Below are 26,750 nucleotides of genomic sequence, written 5' to 3' on the forward strand. Positions count from 1 at the left end.
GTTCCTTACAATATCTCGTAAGTATTTAATATTTTGAATTCAGAAAGTTCCATTATGAATGAAAATTATGTTAAATTAATAGAGTTATTAAATATAAATTAATTTAAAAAAATAACAAGAAAGAACTTCCGGCATTTCAGTGAATTTTATTGTGTTGTTAAGTAAAAATTTTTTCTTAGAAATAGACAAACTGTTTTCCGTGTTACTTTCCTACCTAAGTTCCTTTTATTCTTGTTTTCTTTCCAGCGGAGCAGTAAGAGAACACGAGTGTTGAACAACTTCATGAGATCCAGGAAACAGAAATTAATTCGAGATTAGAGGACTCAGTCACATTAATTTGAATTTCATGCTACAAGCTTTTTAAGATTGAATGAGTTGATTTAGTTCGGAGAAAATACTCACTCCAGAATGTATCATCTTTGTTTATCACAATACCTATACAAATATTACCTAATATAATATGTAGAGGGTATACGAATGTAATGAGATATTGAAAACCAACATGTAGGAGTTGGATTCACGGTTGAAGCTCTAGTATATTGTAATTTTCACAAGATTACAGTAGTATGTATAGCCTAACAAATCTCCCCGATAGATACCACTTTTACATAGAGATATTCTATGAGTAGGGAGTATTGCATACTACAGTAAAATTTACAGGGTCCATTTAATTGTAGTGTGACATCTTCAAATTTGAATTTTAACTGCTCAGAAGTTTGTCTAGTTTTTGTCCATTTTTGCCCACCCAAGAAAACATGTACCATTCAAATTAACAAAGGAGGACCATTTCAAAATTTGGGCTACTTATATCATCTATAGTGCGACATCTCCAAATTCGAATTTTAACTACTCAGAATTTTGTTCATTTTTGTCCAACCAAGAAAAAAAAATCTACCATTCAAATAAACCAGAGAGGGTCACTTCAAAATTTGGCCACTTCGATCACCTGTAGTGCGACATCTTCAAATTCAAAATTTAACTAGTTTAGAATTTTGTTCAATTTTTGTGCATTCTTGTACACCAGTAATGTGACATCTTTAGATTCGAATTCTAACTAGCTTAGAATTTTAGCTTGTTTTGTGTCGATTTTTGTACCTCCAAGCTAGTTAAAATTCGAATTTGAAAATGTCTCATTAAAGGTGACCGAAGTGGCTACATTTTAAATGACCGTCCCTCGTTCATTTGAATGCTACGAAATATTTTCTTGGTGGTATATAAAGTACAAAAATTGGACTCAATTCTGAGCTAGGGGAGGCCGGGATAATAAGAGACACGGCCAAAAAATGCCCTAAATATCAAATTAAAATTATAAAAAAAAAATAAGTAATGGCAACGTCAATACCTTTACTTTCCTACCCCACTTGAACTTACGAACTAATATGAGTTTTTATATTGTTGTCACGCTATGAAAAAATACCTTCACTTTGAACTTACTATAGAAGTTCGTGACTCTTTTAAAATAAAATTTCATTGTGAAACGTGAGTTACAAATGTGGAAATGACTGCTATATAACTTTGTGACTAAGATTATGAAGATTGATGTGAAATTTTGAAAAATGCTGTAACATTGCATTTCAGATCAATTGCGAGCATGTCTCTTATTACTCTTTTTAGAAATTTTGAAAGGATAATAAGAAACAGCTGTCTCTTATTACCCCAGTTCAACTTTATGTTTATTTAGCACATGTGATGAGTATAACCTACTCTTTTTTGTATATAAAAAGTAAACAGGAAAATTCCTACTCTGGCAATTCAGTCAGAGTCTGTGCATAGATAGTGACAGTGGAGAATATGCTTTGGATCAACTAATTTCAGCATCAACTGGTGAAAGTTTGCCAGAAAAAATTACTCCAACCAGAGCAGAATCTTGCTTAGAAATGTATTACGCCGTGTACTACAATCTTGACTGGTATATTGGGAGGGTTATTGCTTTCCCAGATGAAGGATCGTGCAAGGTTAAATTTTTGAAACAAAGAACTAAGTGGCTTCAATTGGCCTGCCTATGATGACATTCAAACAGTAACATCCAAATTTGTGTTTTATGGACTTATCAAACTGGATGGAAATGGACCATACCAGATTTCCAGAGTATAGCTCCAAAAAATTCGTTGTGTTTATAGCAAAGTGAAAAAGGAATTTTGAAACCAAAACAGAAAGATTAAATATGACTCCTCTTCTTTTGGTAGGCCTAGGTGTTTGTAGGGCTGTTCTTAATACTTGTTAAACTCATGCCTATATGCCAACAGTTCTTTTTGGCCTATGCATTTTTCCTATGTTTGTTTAAGTGGTCCAGCCTAAGATAATTAATAAGGCCTATCTGCTATAATTATGTAGCACTAAAGTTTAAATTACATTTATGAGGTTTTTAAATGCTAACTTGGATTTTACATAGGCTAGATGACATTTCCAAACCCTTTTGCGCATTTTTCATATGATCGACTATACATCGTAAAAGGTTTAATATTCATCTTACATATTTTTCGAAAATGTAGTTTTACATAGGCTACATTCTACATAAAATTTGAACAATAGGTTTACAACATTTTTCAATGTTCTCTTCGTGTATGATTACAATTTAATAGCTTTTGCAATCCATTTAAGTTGGCTAAAACTACTTTTGAAATGCGGTGTTTTTCCTTCATTGAGAATTTAGGCACTTTTTAAGATCATTTTCGACATTCTCCAGGAAATTTCTTGTCAGCATTCTTTTTTTATTTGATAGTGTGAGTTTTATCCATGATGTAGTTTTATCGATTCCGTAAAACGCAACTATACTTTGTTTCAATGGTTTTTGATATTTAATACTCAGGCAAATAAATTTTCCGAACGAACTATTGAATTTCATTTTTTAAATCTTGATATTTCGGGAACATATGTACATATTTCAGATCTGAAAAAAGTAAATGGTACAGGATTGTCTGAAGATTTTTCCTTAAACCACTATCTATTCTCTATTCTTTGTGTATGAGTACTGAGAGCCCTTGTTCCTTATTACCCCTTAGGGGTAATAAGAAACACTGACTTTTACAAAATTTTTCGTGTTTTTTTTTTTTTTTTTTTTTTTTTTTTTTTTTTTTTTTTTTGTGTGTGTGAAAAAAAAGCAACTGGAAAAATGTGTTAATACATCAGCAGGTTTCATTTTTTTAGTACAATCACATATATATTTTTCTAGTTCCTCAAGAAATCAATGCAAGTGCAAGAATATTTTTTGTCTCTTATTACCTCGGCCTCCCCTAATTAAAATTCGAATTTGAAGATGTCGCACTACAGATGATCGAAGTGACCAAATTTTGAAATGACTTCCTTTGTTTATTTGGATCGTAGTACAAAATGTTTTCTTGGTAGTACAAGAATGTATAAAAATTGAACATAATTCTAAGCTTGTTAAAATTCTAATTTGAAGATGTCGCATAATAGGTGATCGATGTGGCCAAAATTTCGAAATGGCCCTCCCTCCTTTATTTCAATCATAAAAAATGTCTTCGTGGTAAAATAAAATGTACAAAAATAGGACAAAATTATGAGCTAATTCTAAACATAATTTGAAGATGCACTACAAGTGATCGAAGTGGATATATTTGAATGATACAAAAAATTTTTCTTGGTTGGACAAAAATTGACAAAATTCTGAGCTAGTTAAAATTCGAATTTGAAGATGTCACACATCGGTGAACGATGTAGCCAAAATTTTGTAAAGACCCTTCTTTGTTTATTTGAATGCTACAAAATTTTTTTTCGGTTGGTTAAAACTTGGACGAAATTGTGAGCTAGTTAAATTTCGAATTTGAAGATGTCGCACTACAGGTGATCGAAATGGCCCAAATTTTGAAATGGACCTCCTTTGTTAATTTGAATGGTACAAATTTTTTCTTGGGCGGACAAAAATAGACGAAATTCTCAGCTAGTTAAAATTCGAGTTTGAAGATGTCGGACTAAGGTGATCAAATTTTGTAGTAGTCCTCCCTTGTTTATTTGAATGGTTCAAATTTTATTTCTAACTTGCACAAAAATTGGACAGAATTCTGAGCTAGTTAAAATCAAGTCTGAAGATGTCGCACTACAACTAAATTGACCCAAATTTACAGGATTTCTGGCGGTAGATTGCTGTCAAACTGGTCAGCCATCAAGTATTAGTCTAAATGGAATAGCAAGACGAAGAGTGTCCTGGAAGAAGATAGCATTTCTGCAATAGTCAAGTTGACGGAAACCACAGTGATTGGTACGCCAGCTTGATGTTAATTTTAGATGTAATCAGAGAGACTTTAACGCTTGGAACACTACAAATAAAACGATTTCCCCTTCATATTGGGTCTTCAGCAGCTATAGGGAATCAAAATTCCCCTGTGTGGCAGCGTTGCAGATTAACTCGGAACCACTAGCATTGCTCCTCAAATTCATCAAGTAGTTACGCCGATTGTTACGCTAATAAGTGTTGTTAGCGTTAATGTCTATCGACTTTAACTGTCATCTGGAAAGAATCGATGTAACTATATGATGGATTTCTGAAATTCTTCATGTGCAACGTTGCTATATAGTACGATTCGCGTCTCCAGGCGAGGACCCGAAAGAAATACAATTTTATATGTATAAACGATGAACTACATAATTTATACGGTTTACCAAACATTGTTAGAGTCATCAAATCTAGGAGACTCAGGTGGGCAGGTCATGTAGTCAGGACGGAAGAAGGTAGGAACGCTTTTAGTCTTAAGTGGAAGACCAATCGGAAAACGACCATTAGGAAGACCTAGACGCAGATGGGAGGACATTAAGATGGATCTCGCAGAAACAGGAGTACAAAGTAGAAACTGGATCCAGCTGGCTAAGGACAGAATTCGATGGAGAGCTTTTGTTAACGCGGCATTGAACCTTCGGGTTCCATAGGCCATATGGGACTTTATGGCCTGTATATATATACACACGTGTATAGGGTGATTCAATAAGAACGAACCAGGCCTAAACAAAAAATTGCATTACTAAATCGTATGTGTAGAATGCAATAAAAATAGTAGTGAGACCAGTGGCGTCTCGTGAATACCTCCAAGGGGGGGCAACTTCAAAATTTGAAATGGAAAGTGGTATAACTGTTGGAATCGTTCGAAAGGACATTAAATATCATGCAACTTTTAGATGACAAACTTTAGCCGCTAGAGGCGTTGTTTGCAGACTTGTATCTGACTACCTGTAGCAGGCCTTTATCTCAGCTAATAATGCACATAGAGCCGTCAAACAAACAATTGAACTACCAAATCGTATGTGTAGAATGCAATAAAAACAGACACCAGTGGCGTATCGTGGATATCTCCAACGGGGGTCATCTGCAAAATTTAACATGGAAACGGGTTGGTTGTGCCTCCATTGAAACAAACAATGGGAGAAACGTCGAGAGGAAACATGTTGTCATATTTCTTCCTCGTTGGCAGCAACACTACTAGGTGAAAGTGAGATGGTGCGAGGGTGTCCCCAGTCACACCAGGCGAATGCCGGGAGGGTACGTGTAAACCATGCCCTGGCAAACAACCGCCGACGCCTTTGCAGGATTAACTCTGGGCCTAAGCCAGGGGTAGCCCAGACCTAAAATCTTGTGTGCGTACGTACAATATGAAATATCTCCCAAATTCGGGAGCATGTGTTGTGGGCTTGTTTGCCGTTGTTTCGAACAGCACACTCATTTATCTTTGCCAGTGATTGTGTGGTGGTACTCTTGTAGATCCAGTAGCTAACACGTACATGACCTTGCTCAAGACATAGTCTATGCGACCTCGAACAGGCAATTGCTGCTATGTCAGACAGAGGGCAGAAGGAGCGATGCTGTAGCCAAAACAGGTAACACAAGTGTGTAGAGTCCGAGAGTGATTAACCTCTGTAGTGAGTTAAAGTGGTCCATGTACTGGACAAGGTGTCGTGCATTGAGTTCTACTACCCCTGTGCATTACAAGCTCGTGACGGGACGAAGACGAAACTTCCACAAGCAGTGAAACCTCTTTGATTGTGTTGATGTTTGAGTGATTGTAGTAGGACGTGTCGGTAGTAAGTAACATTCATGCGGTATACGAATTTGGAGGCATTCCAAATGCTCATGATTTTAGGGGAATGCCGGGAAAATTACAGGGCTGCAGCTCGATTATACGCTGAACGCTATCCATAGCGACAAGCTATTTCCTACAATCTGCTGCGGAGATTAGCAGCACAGTTGCGGCAGACAGGCAACATGCGTGGACGCTATGGTGTCCGGAGAAGAGTCGTACAAAATGAAGACGTTGCCATTGACGTACTTGCCGCTATTGCAGTAAATCCTCATGTATCTTCGCGGCAGATCGCACGAGATCGTGGTATCAGTCAAGGTAGTGTCCTGCGTATTCTGTGGAAATCACATTTTCACCCGTACCACCTCTCTCTGCATCAAGAACTAAGTGATGCGAACTGTAATTTACGGCTTCTGTTCTGCAACTGGGTGGTCAATCGCGTGAGAGAACATCCGAATTTCATTCACTTCATTTTATGGACTGATGAAGCGACATTCTGCAGTGATGGCAACGTGAATCTCCATAATGCACATTACTGGGCAAAGGAGAACCCTCACTGGATGAGAGAAGTCAATCGGCAACACCGATGGCGCATTAATGTGTGGGGTGGCATTGTAGGGACTCAGGTCATTGGGCCATGTTTTTTTGCTGGTCATTTAACAGGTGCAATGTTTCATGATTTCTTGCGACACCATCTACAGCCGCTATTGGAAAAAGTACTGCTCCATATACGTCAGACGCTGTGGTTTCAATTAGATGGCTGTCCAGCCCATAATGCTGCCATGTGTAAGGAAGAGCTAAATGTTCTCTTTCCGCAACGCTGGATCGTAAAACATTCCAATCCACAGTTTTCTCCGCGGTCGCCCGACCTTATTTGTATGGACTATTTTTTCTGGGGTCGAATTAAGGATCTTGTGTATGTCAACCGACCAACTACAATTCGCAACATGCAAGACCGCATTCCGGCCCATCCACGTGGCCAAGTTGGAAGCCAAGTTATATGCGTGGAATAAATCGCTGTACTACTGTTCAAGGACATCACTGTGAACATTTGTGAAAGCCAGGGGGCGTCGACTACACTCCGCAGAAAGTAAGCTGATTCTTTAGCTCTTTGCTCATCTTTCTCCAATGGCTTGATTGCAACGCCTCAGCTTTCTGTCTCCAAGTTTTGTTCCATGCTTTGGCAACAGCACATTCGGTTCGTCTTTCTTCGTTGCAACCAATAGTTTCTTCTTCCGTTTTGTTATAGCATCGTACATTGTCCCTCATCATAGTTCTCCCCATTCACTGCGCTTCTATCGCAGTCATACGGAAACCATTCTCTTCAAATATTCCGTATGTCATTGGTTCCCTATTTAGAGCTTCATTCAACAGCAGCAAATGTACCTCCGCTTACTGTTACAGTATGTACCCTCCCCCCGTCGTGGTCTCTTGCTGACGCCATTGTCGCCACATACACGGTGTGATTCCGCGTATGTACAATTGTACGTTCCGTCCCTTTGGTTCTGCATGCAGAAACCCTAGCATCATCTGACTTTGACCTCGTAATGCGATCGTGTTGCTGCCACAGAGGAAGAAATATGCCAATGTGTTTCCTCTTGACGTTTCTCCCATTGTGCGCTTGTTTCAATGGAGGCACAACCAACCCCTGTTTCCACGTCAAATTTTGCAGATGACCCCCATTGGAGATATTCACGATACGCCAGTGGTGTCTCTACTATTTTTATTGACGTCTACACATACGATTTGGTAGTTCAATTGTTTGTTTGACGGCTCTATGTGTATTATTACCTGAGATAAAGGCCTGGTACGGGTAGTCAGATACAACTCTGCAACAACGCCTCTAGCGGCTAATGGGAAAGGATATGACAAAGTTTGTCCTCTAAACGTTGCATGACATTTAATGTCCTTTCGAACGATTCCAACAGTTATACCACTTTCCATTTTAAATTTTGAAGTTGCCCCCCGTTGGAGTTATTCGCGAGACGCCACTGGTCTTGCATTCTATACATACGATTTGGTAATGCAATTTTTTGTTTGAAGGCTCTACGTGCAGTATTAGCTGCGATATAGGGCTGGTACGTTCTTATTGAATCACCCGATATATATATATATGTGTGTGTGTGTGTGTGTGTATGTGTGTGCACGTCTACCCCCTCTTTTCTCCTCAAATATAAAATCCTGATACGTGCTTGTTGAGCACTGATTTTATTCGGTAGAATTATATCTCTCAAGTATATAATTAACAGTACCATTAAGCAGGGTTGGCTGGTTTAAACCAGCTGTTAAAAAAAAAAAAAAAAAAAAAAAAAAAAAACTTTTTTAAACCAAAAAGCGAAAAATGTTCGTAAAAGTGTAAGTATTCGTAAAATCGTGATGAATACGAATACATATATGTGGGTTATCACGTTTCGCTCCTGTATGTTATTCGTATTATATTCAGATCTACATTCCCCATTCATTACTCAAAGACATTATACTACAAAAGCAACTTTCGTTTTTTTTTTAAATAAGTTTATGAATGTTTCTTTTGTGATTTGTTATAGTTTGTTATTATTGTTATGCAGTTGCAATCAAAGAAAAGTACTAAATATTGTTTCGTTTGAATAATGTTTACTATTGATAAAAAAACATCGAAATGCAGTACTTTGGGGGGGGGGGGTATACAAACCCCACGAGAGGCATTTATTGAAATCAGAAGTATCTTTGGTTCTATTTATGTATAAATGGATCACAGCCAAAGTGGACTCAAATAATTCGTATTTTCATTCATTTTTCTTACTGATATGCAAATTAAGTCATCGTATTTATTTAATTTGGACTAATAAAAGTCATAGTGAACTTACTTGGACTAAATTAGTTCTTCTGTACTCTGCAGTATTTTGAAATTGTCCATAAGTAATTCAGTATAATGGTTTCACTTGTGCAGGTGTTTTATCTTTTTGTCCTTCTGAAATGACTCTTGACAATTATATTAACAAGTATGTAAAGATCAGTACAACGTATTTTTATCAGGAGTCCTCCGTGAGTCGGCAGACGTATCGCATTTGTGGCCAATTAGTTCCGGTTTCGAGTTTAAATGGAGGACAGTTTCTCTCGGATGTAAGCCGAGAAGCGGTTTGGATTCCGCTTCAAGCGTATGTGGCCTCTTCCAGCATAACCCGGTTGTTGCATAATAACACCAAGACGAAACAAACTTATTTCTATCCATATGTCATATAAATACATAGGGCAATTTATTTAAACCAAAAAACCTGGTTTAAACAAAAAAAAAAAAAACGTTTTTTTGTTTTGTTTGTTTTTTTTTTTTGTTTTTTTGTTTTTTTCAATAAAAACCATGGTTTTTGCCAACCCTGACATCAAATCACGAAAATGTCTGCAGTTCAAAATATTATCATGTTAAGAACTATCATGTAATCGTATGTAAGTTAGTATTTACAAGATGTATGTTATATATTTATTTCTAATTTGAAATAATAGAAATGTGAGTTCCTATTTAAGCTAAATATGAAATACTGTATGCGTAAGATTTAAATGTATAATCCTATATGCATACAATATTTTCTGACGTGTCCAATTCATACTTCAAGTGTGAATGATGTGTATAATAAAGGATGAAAATAAATATACTACAATACTACTAAATTTTTTTTTTTTTTTTTTTTTTTTTTAATGTTTGCCTTGCGTTCGTGTTATGCTAAAGAATACATATTATACTGAATTTATAGAAATTAAAAGCCCTTGCCCTAGTTCCCCCATGTCATGCTGCACGTTCCTATGTACAAATTTAACAAAGAAACCTGTATGTAACATTTCTAAGTTCTAGTTTGTAATATATAATGTTTATAGTGAGAACACGTCGCAGTCTACAGAAAATTTGAAATAGTATATGAGCCACAGTTTACAATAAATAGGAGCGGTTAAGATGTAGAGAAGAGATCGGAGCACCTACAAGCACACCAAGATTCATCGTATCGAAGTAGGAGGCAAGTTACGTTGAAGCTGTCATCAGGATATCTCTTAGAAGTGGGACACAACAGGTAATCTTCTTCATTGTAAGCAATCTGCTGTGTTTTTGACAAAAGTATATCAGACAATGGTAATTTTAAATATCCAATTATAGTACGAATCACTTCCGAAATTAATACTCTTTTAAGGGTTCTCATATTTAACCACTGTAACTACAGGACGCGCGTTGTGAAGGATATGGATCCTATGTAACAGGCCAGGAAAATACATTATAAAACATAGGACAATCATATACTGTGTATATATAGAGCATCTGGCATTGATGATTATTACTAGCATTCTGTCCGATAGTAAGCATATTTATCAATTTGGGCTGCTTCATCTACAGTGAAGTATGGGTCTGTGGAAAAACACTACTTCTGCCAATAAGCCGAATCAATTAAAGTGAAAAGCCTATAAACATTTACATAAACATTTAAAAGGTGAGATCGTTAGCCACATTCACTGTAGTTGTTCTCTTTGACTATGAAAAATAATCATCATCAACTGCAAATATTCACTACGGAATCTATTCTTCGGGTAAGAAACAAAATCTTAATTGTCGCATGTCGTATGTTTATGGTAGTGTACACGAGAAACAACAACAATAATAAAAAAATGTTCCCTAAAGTACTTTCTTATAAAGAGATAGAGTAATTCCATGTAGCATTCTTTGTGTGAGTTTTGCCTTCAGTATCCTGTTCCAAAAAAATAACACACTGACTGTCTGTTTTTAATTTATCTCTTGTAACCTAGACAATGGCGCTGCTTGAGGGAAGTCACATCGGTAAAATTTTATTTTTTTTATCTGTACGGCTAAAGGAAGAAAGTAATTCTTCTATACCTCTTTCTGCAGCATTATTAACCTTTCTTTCCGGGGAAGATTGGGGTTACAAAATCCTTCCATATACCCGTCCTTGCCACATTTTCCAAGTACGAAGAAATAAATATGCTTAAGCTACTAAAGCACTAAACTTAAACTAATTTCTTACTATTATCAAAACAAAACAAAAAATCAGAGAATAAATGCAGTTGGATTCAAGTTTAGAACGTAGGTTATACGAGACGTAGACCTACAGTTTAAGGTGGAATCATAACAACCGTAAACGTTCAACTGGGAAACGAATCCGAGACCCCGTGCACTAAAAGCAAGCATGGTAGTCTACAAAATGTGAGTGATGACGCAAGAATTGCAGGAATGAGAAGTGAGAGGAAAGGGGAGTACCCGAGAAAACCCACGAACACGATGTTATCTACCACAAACTTATTTGGCCGGGGATCGATCCAGGGTTCTCACGCGTCAGAGGTAAGCGCTCTATAAACTGAGTCACCGTGTCTCCTCCTAGTCACTAAAGCAGTAAAGAGGGCTAAATTAATAATCCATTTCAGCACTGAGGCTACAACGCATGGACTTCTAATTTAAAGGGAGGTCTGAATCACATGAGCTAGCACCGTGGATTAAATTTGAGTCTCAAGCGCCCAAAGCTTAAATGAAATCCATTTACAAACCCTTTGTGCGCTTTTTTTGGGGGGAGGGGTCCGTTTCCCCTCTCACTTCGTTCGTTACCATCACCATTTTCCTTAGGCTGAAAAGAATCCTTGGAAGTTCAGCTGAGGAAAGAGAAAGAAAAAAAGCTCCCGGCTATAGCGTTTCTGTCATCGCAACCTATACCACCTGCCTTCCTCCGTTTTTTACGGCTCCTACCGTCTCCGGTAAGCTACAAAATAAATGCATTTACGAAAGCACGCTAAACAACAATGGAAATTTACTAAGAAAACACGAGCTTTTGGAGCATTACGTTAAGATATCTGTGAAAACGGGTTAAGTTCCGTTAAGTCCCGCCGCGATAACTGAAAATTTTCAAAATTTACTGTGAACAATTGGCGAGTGTGGTTGTTTTAGTCTGGGATGGGTAAGAAATGGGTAGAAATTATTTATGAATATTGATAGTGAAGACGAATCTAGTTTGCGGTGGCGGATGTTACGGTGGAATAAGAAAACGGTAAAAATTATTATTACCGGTACTTTTGAATATTGTTGAGAGTGAAGATGGATCTCTTCTACTATAGCAGATCTTAGAGAGAAAGGTTACTTCATTGTGGACGGAGTACATTGAAAAGAAGACGAACAATCCGTGCGGGCTATGATTTAACAATGTTTAGTTAAATACCAACAACGCGAAAGATTTGTCGAAATTGTACGAAGACACGGAAGGATGCGATGTCAAAAGTGCAGTAAAGATGTTACGTTTTCAAATGTAATACAAGAATCAATGATGTGAAATATTATTGGGAAAAAAGCTGCAACATATATAACATTTCTTGAGTGAGCTCAATTGTCAATGGAAAGGGTGTTGTACTTTACTCCATAAGGAAGGCATGATGCAGTAATCATAGAAGTGACGCAAAGCTGTGGTAGACCCAAAGTATGTGCTTTTATGCCATATGAAGTGTTTCTTTACTATCCTCGATAATGCTTACACCAGCCTGCTTTATAAGGACGCACCCCTAGCTAGTGCTCGAGCTCCCCTGATGCGTTCCTGTCCTGACTCAATTAGATAGCATTCGTATTTGTAGTTGTCACCTAGCGCAAATTCGTGTTTTATACTTAGCCTCGCTAAAGTCAATCTGTACGCAGTAATGCCACACCTCAATAAACATTTACTTAAGGAAGGTAGTACGAGTGTATTTTGTGCTAAGACAATATTTCATGAATGAAAGTGTACTCCCTAAAATGGGATAGTACCGTAAAAGAAAAGTAACGTAACCTTATCTAACCTAATACCTCCGCCAGGCGATTTGTAATTTTTGACCACTTACTCCGGTTCATTAGCTGACAGGCTTAACGGAATAAATGCCAAAAACTATAGGCATATTTGTAGTGGATCTCAACATCATAGAAATGAAAAGTAGGTGATCAGGATATGAGTTTGCAAAACCTTAGATTAAAGTATTTGAAATAATAGAAAATGTTTGTGACATCCTTTCAATTCACTTACACTAATGAACGTCATAGCTGACTGGTGCAAGTATTTCAATAGATACATGATTAGCGAAAGAGTAGTTGATTGTTTACCACCCCGATGCGTAGGCTACGACGGAGCTCAATGAGAGGAAGGACTTTAGCTTTTACTGATTTGAGATTCTTTTTAAATAGGCCTATCTTTACTCTGCACGTGAAATAAGATATATTTTTTTCGAGGCGCATTTCCGATGCCATCTCCCTCTTCTCACAAACAAAATTTTCTAGAAGCGTGAATAGAACTGTAGGCCTACTCTTTAAATTAATAATGCATTCGCTTTAACAAAAATTAAATGTGTTAACTTATAACTAACCGCCTACTTCCCTTAGGCAGATAGTACAAATGAAGGTGTTAAAAGTAGAGCTAGTTGTTGAGGTAGGTAGTTGCGGTAAGGGGGTTACAGTGATTTCATAGTACTCATTATTTATTCATAACTTACATGTAATTGTGAGGGGTTCGTCCAGAGCCTCGATTGGAGCGGGCTCTTGCATCTCCATAATGTACGCAACAAAATATAACGCTAGCGTATCGAAATCTCTCGTCAATAGGTTCATTTCGACGTCTATTTTCTGCATGAACTGAAACCGATGACTTCACCCGAAATCTAGACCCTGACTCTTGTTGGAACAGTTTAAACAATCCCTCAAATTCGCTATAATTGTCAAATTTTTTCTTATCTCTGAAGACAGAATCAAATACATCACTATCAGACCACATTTTAGTCAATATTTACGATCTTTCATTAAATAATTATAAATATTACACTGGCCCGTGAAATTTTCACTGTGTAAACACAATTTTCACTCCCGTATACGAATAAGACAGCTGCTTTCATTGGTGCAGTGATGAATAGTTGAATAACACTGTTAACGAATGACCAATGATAGCTCAAGATCCAAAGGCTGCTAACGCATTGTGATAGTCAAATGTTATTACAGACGCTACGAATGTTGCCAGAGAAAACAATATTTCCCTTCTGCTAGTTACTTGGATAAATTAAATTTCAATAGTAAATTTAGGTGTACGAAGCATGATAATTTACTTCATTCCGTAATGGTTTCCTTATCTCTGTTTCTCAAACTCTTTTTTCATGGAACCCTTTCACGTAGAGATGCAAAAAAAAAAAAAAAGGCTATTTTAAATCTATGGTTTTTTGCACATAAAAAGCCGGCTTTTTTTAAAAACACGAGAATTTTGGAAATTTTGGCTTTTTTCATTTTCATGATTTTTCTAATTAAATAGCTTTCTTAGTATACTCTAAAGTTAAATAAGATTCCATGACCTAAATGCTCTATTTCGCTCTGGAATTCACCATCATGATGGATGGAACACATGTTTTATGAATTAAACATAAAGTACGTAGTATTTGAGGGCAACTGTAGAAGATATTTAACTTTATTTTAACTTCTGAGTTATCGACATTTTTTTCTTCTCTGCGTCATTTCTTTTTAGCCATCCGTGTTTCATTTTCTAGAGATTAGTAGGCCTAAGATCCTTGAGGCCTACTCTAGCTTCTAGCACATAAGTTAAACTTTTGTTTTTCAATATATCCGTCAGAGCGTACGTCTGTCAGTATATCTGTCAAAGTGTACTTCCACATTCTTGTTATACTATAGCTGTGCAATGATTTAGCAATTATCTTCCGGATACAAACTTGAATATTATTTTATACAAATAATCAGTAGGGGATTCGGAAAAGTATTTTGAGAGGTGTTTCTCTGCTTAATTTTTTTTTTTTAATTTCCTAATTTTTATTTGGGAGTTTATGAGTACAAGTGTAACTAATATTTCGAGTTTTTTTTTTTTTTTTTTTTTGTATATTCAGCAATAACCTTCCGGATACAACCCTGAATTCCATTTTATACTGATAACACTGGTCGACAGTGAAAAATTTTCTTTCATGAAACAAAGTGTTCCTTATAGTTTGCGAGCTGCTGAAAACGAATCTTATCTTAATTTTGGCCCTGTACCCTCAGATTTTGAAATAATGTCAGTTATAGTAGATTTTGGTTAATATTTTAAGGAAATCACAGAACTGCAGGTTTGAAGCCTCTCTGCTCCTTTCCTAACTATCCCAGAATAACAAATTATACCTCGTTGGAAAGGGTATGGAGCACACAATCCAACGGCAAACATTTAGGACCCATCTCGCTCAATGTGTAGAAGAAAAAGACAAAAAATATTGAAAAGAAACTGGGAAAAACGGGTTTTTTGAAGAAATTTAGAGAAGTTTGCAACACTAACAATCACGCTACGCAAACTAAGCTCAGTAACCCATATCCCATGCATTTAGGTATGTTATATTAAAAACTCAAAGACATAGCTCAAACACAAGGGGAGTAAAACAGTGTGGAAGTAATTTAAAAAGTAGAGAAAATTTAATATTTGGAGAAATTGAGAAAAGTTTGCAATATTACACTTACGATACTCACACATAAGCTCAGTAACGAATACTTAATACATTCAGGTAAAATACTCACAGATGTTACCTGAACAGAAGTTCAGAAAATTTTGATAAATGAAGTTACCATGTATGTAAATTGTCAACGATTGTTTTGTAAAATTTCAGCTTTTTTATGGCGAAAAGAAACATGGTCAAAATTTCTTGATTTACATCCAATATTCCAATTTGTGAGAAAAAAGTGGCCTATTGAAGCCTGGAAACATTGTATTTTTCTTCCCTCCCAGACACCACTCTACTGTTGCTCAGTCGTCTGAAGTTTTGAGCGTGGGGCAGGGAGTTCGTGCACGTCTTCCTATCGTGTAAGTGTTTTTGTGATTGTCGTAATGCCTCGAGATTGTGTTACTCACTCAGATAATTTTTATGTCTGTGGAAAATGCATAGTTAAGGCTAAGAGGGAAAAATTAACCCTTTGGAGATCTTGGCTTTTTGGGCTATTTTTGAGACTTTCAGTCAAGCAGCTACTGCATCGTCACTATTTATCCTAGGATCATGGTTCATACCTCATTCTCTTCAGAATAGAGCTGGCTTTCAAATGATACCACTTGCATGCTCATACCATATATACCAGAAGCGGGGAAAAAATTGTCAAAGTGAAAATTTCGGAGGGAAAATTTTTTTTCTCGAACTTTGGCCCCCCTGGACCCCCCTGTGTGATCGTAGCCATCTAAAAAAATCTGATAAATAGTACTTGGCATACTGAATGTGTGTGCCAAATTTCAAGTTTCTATCTTGAATAGTAAGGGCGGGAGAATTTTTATCAAAAATTCCCACAATGCCCCAAATCACCATAAAACACTATGATCTCAGGGGAAAAAAATGCCTGAGACATCCCTAATTACCCTAGGACTATAATCCGCCATCATTCTCTTCAGAATAGAACTGTCTTTCAGGCGGTACAATTCACATGTCTCCATCATGTATCTAAGGCGGGAAATTCCTGAAAAAAGGGATTTTGGGGGGCAAAATTTCCCTTTTTTCAACTTCTGCCCTTCTGGACCCCCCTGTTTTTACGCAGAAATCGGAAAAAACTTCTGGTAAATACTACTCGGTGGACTGAATGTTTGTGTAAAATTTCAATCTTCTACGTTCAAAAATAAGCCCGCCAAAAATATATATACCGACAATGCCCCATTTTTCCCTATATAGAAGTATATTTTTAAAAAAATCTCTTAGACATCCCTAATTACCCTAGAATAATAATTCGACCGTCATTCTCTTCAGAATGGAACGGCCTTTCAGACGGTATGACTCAAGTGGTCCTATCATGTATGTGAGGCGGGAAAATGACGACAAACGGGATTTTTGGGGTAAAAATATCCCTTTTTTTTTACCCCTTTGCCCCTCTGGTTCCCCCCTGTTTTAGCACTTTTTTTTATTATTTTTTTTTTAATGCTCAGATCCGCCTCTTCAGTTTCGGCATCTGAAGACTTTAACCGAAACGGGCTATCATCATCGCATTTTATTTTTCTTTAGCCTTTTTTCATCATCCTTTATTTGCAATAATTGAAGGGAAAAAGGGAACAAGGAAAAGGGTGGGAAGGACGGAACCACAACACTCAACATCAAACAACAATGAACAACAACAAAACAAAACATTTTGAAAAACAAAAAGAAAACGAAAAGAAAAACAAAATGGACTTGAGCTATCTCAACAATATTGCTAACTAACAAGAATATAATTACTATCTAATTCCTACCAAATTTTATTACCATAATATTTAACAGAATTCGATTGCTATCTAGCTCCTACCTAAATCGTCATGTATATTATGTTGATAATTCTTTAATATTTCCAAGATCTACAATTTCTATTTTCGTCTTATTGATTTTAGAGTTCATTAAAATAGCACGAAAAAAAAAATAAATTTTTTGTTATGCTCTGATTTCCAGTCAGATAATTTTGGTGTCTGCTTAATGCTGTTCTCTTCCTAATCTTGGTTTCTCACCTAAGTGATTTTCACCTGTGTGTGTGTTCCTCTCCTGTGTCATGGTTTCCTCTGTGTGGTTAATAATCACTATGTACACATTACTTCACTAAACACTGCACACACATCACTTCATTAAACACATCACTTTTCTGTAATGCACATGTGTCATGCTGACAAAGTTGGTTCTCTGATTTTTTTTTTAATTATGATTAAATTATGATTTTGGCTGTATTTGTTAATGTAGCTGTATTATTCATTGATCTCGGTTCATCCTGCACATCAAAAAAAAAAAAAAAAAAAAACTGTTTTAGCACTGACATCGGAACAAAAAATCTGGTAAATACTACTCGGTGGACTGAATGTTTGTGCAAAATTTCAATCTTCTACGTTCAAAAATAAGCCCGCCAAAAATAATGAACATAGGCTTAAAAAAGGAAAAAATACATTTTAAGATTATGACGTCATCACCTCCCATGTCTGGACGCAGGACGGTCTGAAACCATACGTAATGTCTTCTACAATGTCTCTGGACTTGAAAAACAAAAAAAGAAAAAAAAGCCGGACGAAAAAGCTCAAATAGAAGAGAAATAACGCAATGTACCATGAAAAACGCGTATGGTACAAAATGTACCATAAGATCCCCAAAGGGTTAATACCTTTGGCGAAGAAGACTTACGAACTATATACTTCGACAGCAAAATTGATTAAAATTGGAAGTGGGTACTTAGTATTGTCCAATATGTAATAAGTGTGCTTCGCATTTCCGGTCGTGGTTGAATAACAAACGTCAAGGTAAAATGTCATTTAGTGTTCCGAAGATATGGCGTGAGTCAACCGACCCTGTAAGTGACTGCTACTTCTGTGTTGTAAACATTCAAGGCATGAAAGGGAAGGACAAAAAATATTGTGACAATATTTCGATTGCAACAAGACCTGTCAAACACAGTGATAATGTTCCAATTCCTGTACCTCCAGCAAAATGGTCTCTGGATGAGGAGAAAACAAACGTAGCTTCTTTAGGATCAGAGAGCTCAGCGTCAGATTTTGAATTTGAAGAGAGAAACCAGCCACATTTTGTAACACAAAGGGATTTAAATGACCTTGTGCTAGATTTGAAACTAACTAGGGATGGCCAAATTTTTCCGGAATCCGGATTCCGGAAATTTTGTTTTCCGGAATCGGAAAATTTACTTTCCGGAATTCGGAAAAATTCCGGAATTCGGAAAAATTCCGGAATTCAGAAAAATTCCGGAATTCGGAAAAATTCCGGAATTCAGAAAAATTCCGGAATTCAGAAAAATTCCGGAATTCGGAAAAATTCCGGATTTCGAAAAAAATCCGGAATTCAGAAAAATTCCGGATTTCGGAAAAATTCCGGAATTCAGAAAAAATCCGGAATTCGGAAAAATTCCGGATTTCGGAAAAATTCCGACATTCGGAAAAAATCCGGAATTTAGAAAAAATCGGAATTTTCCGAGATCCGGAATTTTTCCGATTTTACTTTCCGGATTCCGGAAAGTAAAAATTCTGGAATTGGCCATCCTTAGCTAGTAGCTGTTAAAAGAGAAACACAATAATGAATAGGCTATATATACTGTATTAATTTCTTGTAGTTGGATATGTCTTTATCATTTACGTAGGCAATTGCTACTGCAGTTATTTACTACTTTATGAGAAAGGTCTTATTTTCACACACAAAAAAGTCGCCGGTATGTCTCAAACATTATCGCGTTCCCACCTGCAGCTGCTCCAAAGCACTGCAAACTACTTTTTAACCAGACGAAAGGCAGTGAAGGAAAATAAATCTCAACAAATATTCTAATAACAGTCGCTTATTGTCAACATACCTACAGGGAGCGCAGAAAGTGTTCGTACACCGTGCATACTTTATATTGAAAACAGCTAGCATGAGAACGGGAGGTGGAAAATATATATATAACCAGAGTTAAGACTACACATTCATACATTTTATTTCTATATACAAGAGAAAGGTCAAACAAACACAATCACTGTTTTGTTCAGAAGAAAAGAGAGAATTCCTTTTTTGTAAACGCAAAAAGTCACCGTACACTTATGCTTGAATTAATGCTTATAAAGTATATTACGTTATTTAATATTTTGTGAGATTACCCTGTGCGTTAATGATTGTCTGTAGTCTTCCTGGCATTGATTTCACCTGTAGTAGTTCGTAGTTCTGTAGCTTCGGGACTGATTATGTCCCATTCTTCTTGAATAGCTTTTCTTATGCCTTCTTTAGTAGACAAGCTGTGCCTTCTGATTCTTGTCTCCAGAACAGATCATAGATGTTCTATGGGGTTCATGTCTGGGGATTGGGGAGGTGTGCGAAGCTGTTTCAAGGTATTATAGAGTCAGGGGCGGATCCAGAGGGGGGCGATCACCCCACCCCCCACAAGAGGAAACTCTTATTTTATATATAAATAAACCCATCCATAACAAGTTTGGAGCTCTTAAAAGTAGCAGTATTACCGCCGACCGCCCCCCCCCAGAAGTCCGTCCTGGATCCGCCCCTGGCAAACCTTGCAGACAGGCCTTGTTCAACAGTACAAACAATAATTGCGATGTATAATGTTTCTATCACTGTGCGAAACCATAAAAAAAAATAATAATAAAAATAATAATAATAAAAAAAAAAGAACTGAAAGACCAAGAGTGTTGAGTGAACAAGTTAAACGTTACATTATTAGGGAAAGAAAAAAGGTTCCAAAAAGTAGTGCTGTGCAATTGGCAACGGATCTGGAAACACGCGGTGGCGGAATATTTGCAGGGTATCATGGTCGGATAGCCAGGAAAATGTTCTGGGTGAACAAGACAAATCGTATAAAGAGACTAAAGTTTGAAAAAGAGTATAAAGATAAGGGATCAGGCTTCTTTCTGGAATAGGGCCATATTTTCGGACGAAAATAAATTTAATTTTATCGAGTCCAATGGGAGGCGTATGGTATGGCGCAAGGTGAATACAGAGATGAATCCTCAAAATCTCGTCCCTAAAGTAAGACATGGAGAAGGGTCCTTGCTCGTCTGGGGTTGTATGAGTGCCTCAGGAGTGGGTCGTCTCCACCTTATCGATGGAGTGATGATCCACAAAGTGTATATTAACATATTAAAGGAATATCTCCATACTAGTGCCAGAAGATGGTTCTTGAAAACAATTTATTGTTCAGCAAGACAACGACTCCAAACATACAGCGGAAAATACTCGGTTGTGGCTACTCTATACAGGGGCGGATCCAGGACGGACTTCTGGGGAAGGGGCGGTCGGCAGTAATACTGCTACTTTTAAGAGCTCCAAACTTGTTATGGATGGGTTTATTTATATATAAAATAAGAAAGTTTCCTCTTGTGGGGGGGGGGCGATGGCCCCGATCGTCCCCCTCTGGATCTGCCCCTGAGGTTTGCTATCTTTCTCAAAGACTTACCCTTCTTATGCACTTTAATAATTACTTTTCTTGTCTCCTCATTTGTTTCTGTTCGGTTGCTTCCCATTTCGACAGCCCACCGTGCAGTTTTTTCACTCCTATTCACAACTAAACTCATTTTGTTACTCGTCATGCTATACAGAGGTGTATACTCAGGTGAATACTAGTGAACCCCAGTTGTGGTATCTTTGTTTCGTATTCGTACGTCAGGTGTACGATCACTTTTTGCGTCTACTCTATACATTTTCTACGGAATTTATTTACTTTCTGACCATTAAACTTGTCTTTGTGGTTCTTTATTGATATATTCATAAAGCTTAGTTTTCATTATTCATATTGTGCGTGTTATTACACTTCTTAAATTTTCTGTTTCTTTTTCGCAGGCATTCCCGTTTCAATAGCATAGGTGTACGAACACTTTCTGCGCTCACTGTATGTACAGTAAATACAAATTTATAATTTTTGACTTTACGAAGTATACAATGTAATTGTTCAATAATTAACATAAGCAGGCATTCATTAATTTATATTAATATAATAGTTAACAAAACTAATAAGCGGGTGATTGATGACTCAGTGGTAGAGTTTTCATCTATGGTATTCTAACTCAGGACATGTGGGTTTTCGATGGCTAATTTTGTGTTCGAAAATTTTCCCGGTGGTACTCTTGGTTCCCTTTCTTATATTTGTTCCATCATCACTCATTAACGAATTTAGTTTATCAAAACTCTATAGCCATATATTCATTCTGTCCGTCAGTGAAACAAACAGTCTCAAGAACTATCTGATGGATTACCAATCAATTTTGGTCATGATGTACAGAGTCAATAGTTAAGAATCGAGTTCCCTGATGAATGTAATATTCAAACCGGAAGCGGTACAAATCAACCGTTTCCGGTTTTAACGTTAATCATTATATAGTAAATATGGTAATAGATAGCGAGAAGCGGTTTCCAGTAATCGACATATATAACATTCATGTAGATAGAATGTTACCCAGTTTGTGTATCTGCTGAAAATAATGAGCTTAGGTATTTAGAGAGCATTTTCCGCTTTAGAAAATGTGTGCTTGGTAAAGAATGTAGAGAATTAGCTGAGTCAGGCACGTAGCTAGAATATGGTAATAGGAAGGGGGGGGGGATCTGTCACGAAATACTGTGGTTATTTACCAGGGGTTCAATCATTCTAAACTATTTTATTGGCAACATATATTGGTTCGTTTAGCCAAGATTTCTAATGGGTGCATGATATGAAACACTGTGGTTACACACCAGAGGCTCGATCAATCTAAATATTTTACTGACAACATACCCATATTGATTGGTTAGGACAATAAAATGAGGATATATTAGTAAGTATTTTAATAAGAAGCTATGAAGAAATCTCGAGTAAAAGAATATAAAAAAAGTATTGAAAAAGATATCGTCTTCCGAGGTCATTCGAACGGTGTCGAGAATTTTGCGTCTGGGAAATTTGCGCCCTACCTCAAGAACAGGGAAAATTGCGCCTGCGATGTACCTCCACCGGGAAGTTTGAGCCCTGCGAAATAAAAGAAACTATTGGAGCTTACGCATTTCCTCGGAGGGGCTGACATTACAGCATAAACAATCCTTCCCCCACAACCATGCCATTTGTCATTTATTTTCATTGTGGCTATATAAGGGAAGAATAAACTTCAATATAAGCCAAAAGAACACAACGGATCAACGCAATCACTGCTTCTTCCAGAGATGATTTTGGGGGAACACTGGCCTCCCCAGAGTTCTCAGAGTGCCCCCTCGGAGGAGACCAAAATAATACGTCTATAATATAATAATAAATAGAATAGTACCAACAGTGACCCCCCTCCGGAATACTAAATGTGCCCCCCGGAACATTTTTCCTGAAAGAACGACTGAACGCAATTGTGTGTTTGAAGTGTAATTCCAGCAAGTAAACACACTGTACATAGTTTTCTTGATAATATTACTGAACTGATTTTACATTCACTTTACATTTTCTTTTCTATATTTTGTGTCCTGAAAAGCCAAACAACTCGCAAGGATTGTGAACAGAGATATCTGGGTAGAGCCAAACAGCCTTTTGTAGATTAAATTATACTCTTTGATTATATTAATAAATAATTATATATCAGTCATTTATACTTTTATTGTAAATTTTGTAGTATAATGAAAAATTGTATTTGTATGGATTGCCCTTTAGTGAACTAAAATTGTATTTTTTTCGTTTGTTCGGAATATTATAACGGATGGAGTAACTCACTGAGACGATGAGAGGCAAGCCTAGTTCAAGTGCGAGTGGAAGTTACTTTACACAATACAATAATAAGTTGAATTGTAGGGCGCTAACATCCCAGTGCAAATATATAGCCGGCGCATTTTCCCCTCTTTTTGGGGTAGAGCGCAAACATCCCAGTGCAAATATATTGCGAGCGCATTTTTTCCTATTTTTGTGGTAGGGCGCAAAATTCTCGCATTCAAGGAAAATATAATGTCCGTGAAGTTGACAAGCCACTTATGTCAGACTCCAATTTCGACTTTAAACGTCGCTAGTGCTACGTTAGTGTTCGATAGTGACGCAAATCGTTAGTACTCCAACTGCATGCCAACACGCCCACTTCTAAGAATCATCTCAAAAATGAGGTTAACCGTTAGAGCAAGTAAGTGCTCATTGGTGCCATTAACATTAACGTTAAAGCCTCCATCGTACGGCCCTTTGAGTAATAATAACACCACGTTTTTTGCTAGTCTCAATGCGTCCCTATATTCTCGCGAACATTCTGACGTGCCCAAGTTAGTTACTTTTTCTTTTGGGGGGGGGACTATTGTTTATCTGTTATTGTTTATTGTTTATTGCTAGTCTGCAGAGTAGTCCTTACATTAATATGCCATTGTCCTTGATAATCATTGCGTATTTACAAGCAATTTGTTATTACTGTTAGAAGATATCAAAAAACAATAGATAAAATCTACTACTTAACGGTTCATATTTTTCTTTTACAGTACATAAACGATTAATAATAATAATAATAATAATAATAATAATAATAATAATAATAATAATAATAATAATAATAATAATAATAATACTATTCCAGCATAAAAGTTATCAATTGCATCACACTGGCAACAAGCGACGCATATTTTAACTTCATAAAAAATCGTTTCTCACGATTTTCTGGAAAACTACGTATGATAACATCTTCATTATGTCAAGTTGTTTATCTCATTTTGATATATGTCTTACCTCTGGACAATATCACAGTAAAACAAAAATTAAATATTAGGAGTACATCGTACTTTTGGACTGCATCTCATTAACCATGGGAAGATTGAGTAGTGTATACTTTAGGATGTAAGTTTCAGCTTAACTTGCATCATACATTCTTAGGATTACAAAAAGGAAATTTGTTCGTTTGCATTTGAACAAAATTCTTAGGATTACAAAAAGAAAAAATAATTTTTCCGAATTCCGGAATTTTTCCGAAATCCGGAATTTTTCCGAATTTCGGATTTTTCCGAATTTCGGATTTTTTCCGAATTCCGGATTTTTTCCGAAATCCGGATTTTTTCCGAATTCCGGATTTTTTCCGAAATCCGGAATTTTTCCGAAATCCGGAATTTTCCCGAATTCCGGAATTTTTCCGAATTCCGGATTTTTTCTGAATTCCGGAATTTTTCCGAATTCCGGATTTTTTCTGAATTCCGGATTTTTCTGAATTCCGGAATTTTTCCGAATTCCGGAATTTTTCCGAAATCCGTAATTTTTCCGAAATCCGGAATTTTTCCGAATTCCGGAATTTTTCCGAAATCCGGATTTTTTCCAAATTCCGGATTTTTTCCAAATTCCGGAATTTTTCTGAATTCCGGATTTTTTCCGAATTCCGGAATTTTTCCGAATTCCGGAATTTTCCGATTTTACTTTTCGGATTCCGGAAAGTAAAAATTCCGGAATTGGCCATCCCTAAAACTAACCTAGTGGCAGGCTGAAATTCTTGGATCCAGACTTAAACAATGGAATTTTCTTGACGTAAGTGCCACCGTTTGTTCATACAGGAAACGACATGCACCATTCAGTTTTTTTTCAACAGGAAGATACACTTTGTTTTTGTTCTGATGTAATGGTTTGTTTGCTGCTCTTGGTACGACACTGGCACGGGAATGGAGACTTTTTATAGACTTCTCAAAGAGCAGTCTTCAGGCAGTTTTAATACATAATGGCAATATCCTCCAAACTGTACCAATTGCTTATGACACACAGGTGAAAGAAACGTGTGACATAATGAAACTTATAAAGTTCAGTACAATGTTCTTAAGTGGCACATTGTTGCCGATTTCAAAGTTATAGGCATACTTAAAGGACTACAGGATGGATACACGAAACTTACTGTTTCTTATGCGAATGGGACTCTCGAGCCCGAGATAGTCACTAACACAGGAAAGAATGACCACGACGCAGTACAATGCAAGTAGTTGTTAAGAATGTTCCAACCCCTCTCTAATTAAATCTAAAGACATATATCTCCCTGCACTCCATATAAAACTTGACCTTATAAAATCTTTTGTGGCTGGAATGGACAAGAATTGAGCTGAATTGCAGTATTTGACACGTAAATTTCCAAATCTCAGTGCTAACAAAGTGAAAGCTTGTGTGTTTGTCGACCCCCAGATAAGAGATCTAATGCGGGACCATAACTTTGATGCAGTGCTTAGCCCTCTTGAACCGCAGTGTTGGGTATGGGTATCATTCAAGAGTTTGTGTTCCGGTTTCTTAGGCAAGACAAAGGCTGAGAACTACAAAACACTCATAGACAACTTGTTGAATAATTACGGAAAGCATGCATACAACATATCGCTGAAAATTCACTTTATACAGAGTCATCTAGACTTCTTTCCACCGAATCTCGGATACGTAAGTGATGAGCATAGCGAAAAGTTTCACCAAACAATAGCAGTAATGGAGAGACGTTACCAAAGTGGATGGAAACCGAATATGCTTGCGGACTATTGTTGGGGATTGGTTAGGGACACCGAAGACCCCACAGGAAGAAGGTCAAATGCAAAACAATGAAATAGGTGAATCATATGTAGTGTTCTTTGGTCACATATATACTTCTATATCACAATGTGAATATTCATATTGTACATATATTTTTTTGTTTACTCGAGTTAACCAACTTTTTTCTCGCCTAGTAAACAGCAATCTCTATGACTCCTTTAATGAATGTATTGGATGTGTGTTACTGAGCTTATGTGTGAGTATCGCAAGTGTAAGTGTTGCAAACTTTTTTCAATTTCCCCAAATATTAAATTTTTCCTCCTTTTTAAATTACTTCCACACTTGTGTTTGAGCTATCTCTTTGAGTTTTTAATATAGCACATCTAAATGTATGGGATATGGGTTACTGAGCTTATGTTTGAGGAGCGTGACTGTCAGTGTTGCAAACTTCTCTAAATTTCTTCAAAAAAAAACGTTTTCCCAGTTTTTTCAATATTTTTCGTCTTCTTCTTCTACACATTGAGTGGGATGGGTTCTAAATGTTTATCATTGGAATGTGTGTTCCATAACCTTTCCAACGAGGTATAATTTGTTATTCTGGGATAGTTAGGAAAGGAGCAGAGAGGCTTCAAACCTGCAGTTCTGCAATTTCCTTAAAATTTTAACCAAAATCTACTATAACTGACATTATTCCAAAATCTGAGGGTGTAGGGCCAAAATTAAGATCAGATTCGTTTTCAGCAGCTCGAAAACTATAAAGAACACCTGCTTTCATGCAGAATTTTTTTTGAAGTTGAATTTTGTCGAACAGTGTAATCAGTGGCGGATTTAGAAAAGTACTTTGGGAAAGTTTTTTCTTATTAATG

At 36.7% G+C, this 26,750-nt stretch overlaps 2 protein-coding genes across 2 annotated transcripts in view; one reads left to right on the plus strand and one right to left on the minus strand.

The window, feature by feature from the left end:
* The window catches only part of LOC145662651 (uncharacterized), a 38,275-nt gene extending 28,490 nt beyond the window's left edge, over positions 1-9,785 (plus strand). The window contains exon 2 of the mRNA XM_081728445.1: positions 247-9,785. Coding sequence (XP_081584571.1) covers positions 6,212-7,039 — 828 coding nt within the window. The 5' untranslated portion in view covers positions 247-6,211 and the 3' untranslated portion in view covers positions 7,040-9,785. The remainder of the gene's footprint in view (positions 1-246) is intronic.
* The window catches only part of LOC145662650 (uncharacterized), a 293,979-nt gene extending 280,060 nt beyond the window's left edge, over positions 1-13,919 (minus strand). The window contains exon 1 of the mRNA XM_081728436.1: positions 13,497-13,919. Within this exon, the coding sequence (XP_081584562.1) occupies positions 13,497-13,774 (278 nt within the window). The 5' untranslated portion in view covers positions 13,775-13,919. The remainder of the gene's footprint in view (positions 1-13,496) is intronic.
* Positions 13,920-26,750: the final 12,831 nt, after the last annotated feature.

The sequence above is a fragment of the Thermobia domestica genome, chromosome 10 (genome assembly GCF_964235325.1).
Source record: "Thermobia domestica chromosome 10, izTheDome1.hap1.1, whole genome shotgun sequence".
Taxonomy (NCBI): Eukaryota; Metazoa; Arthropoda; class Insecta; order Zygentoma; family Lepismatidae; genus Thermobia; species Thermobia domestica.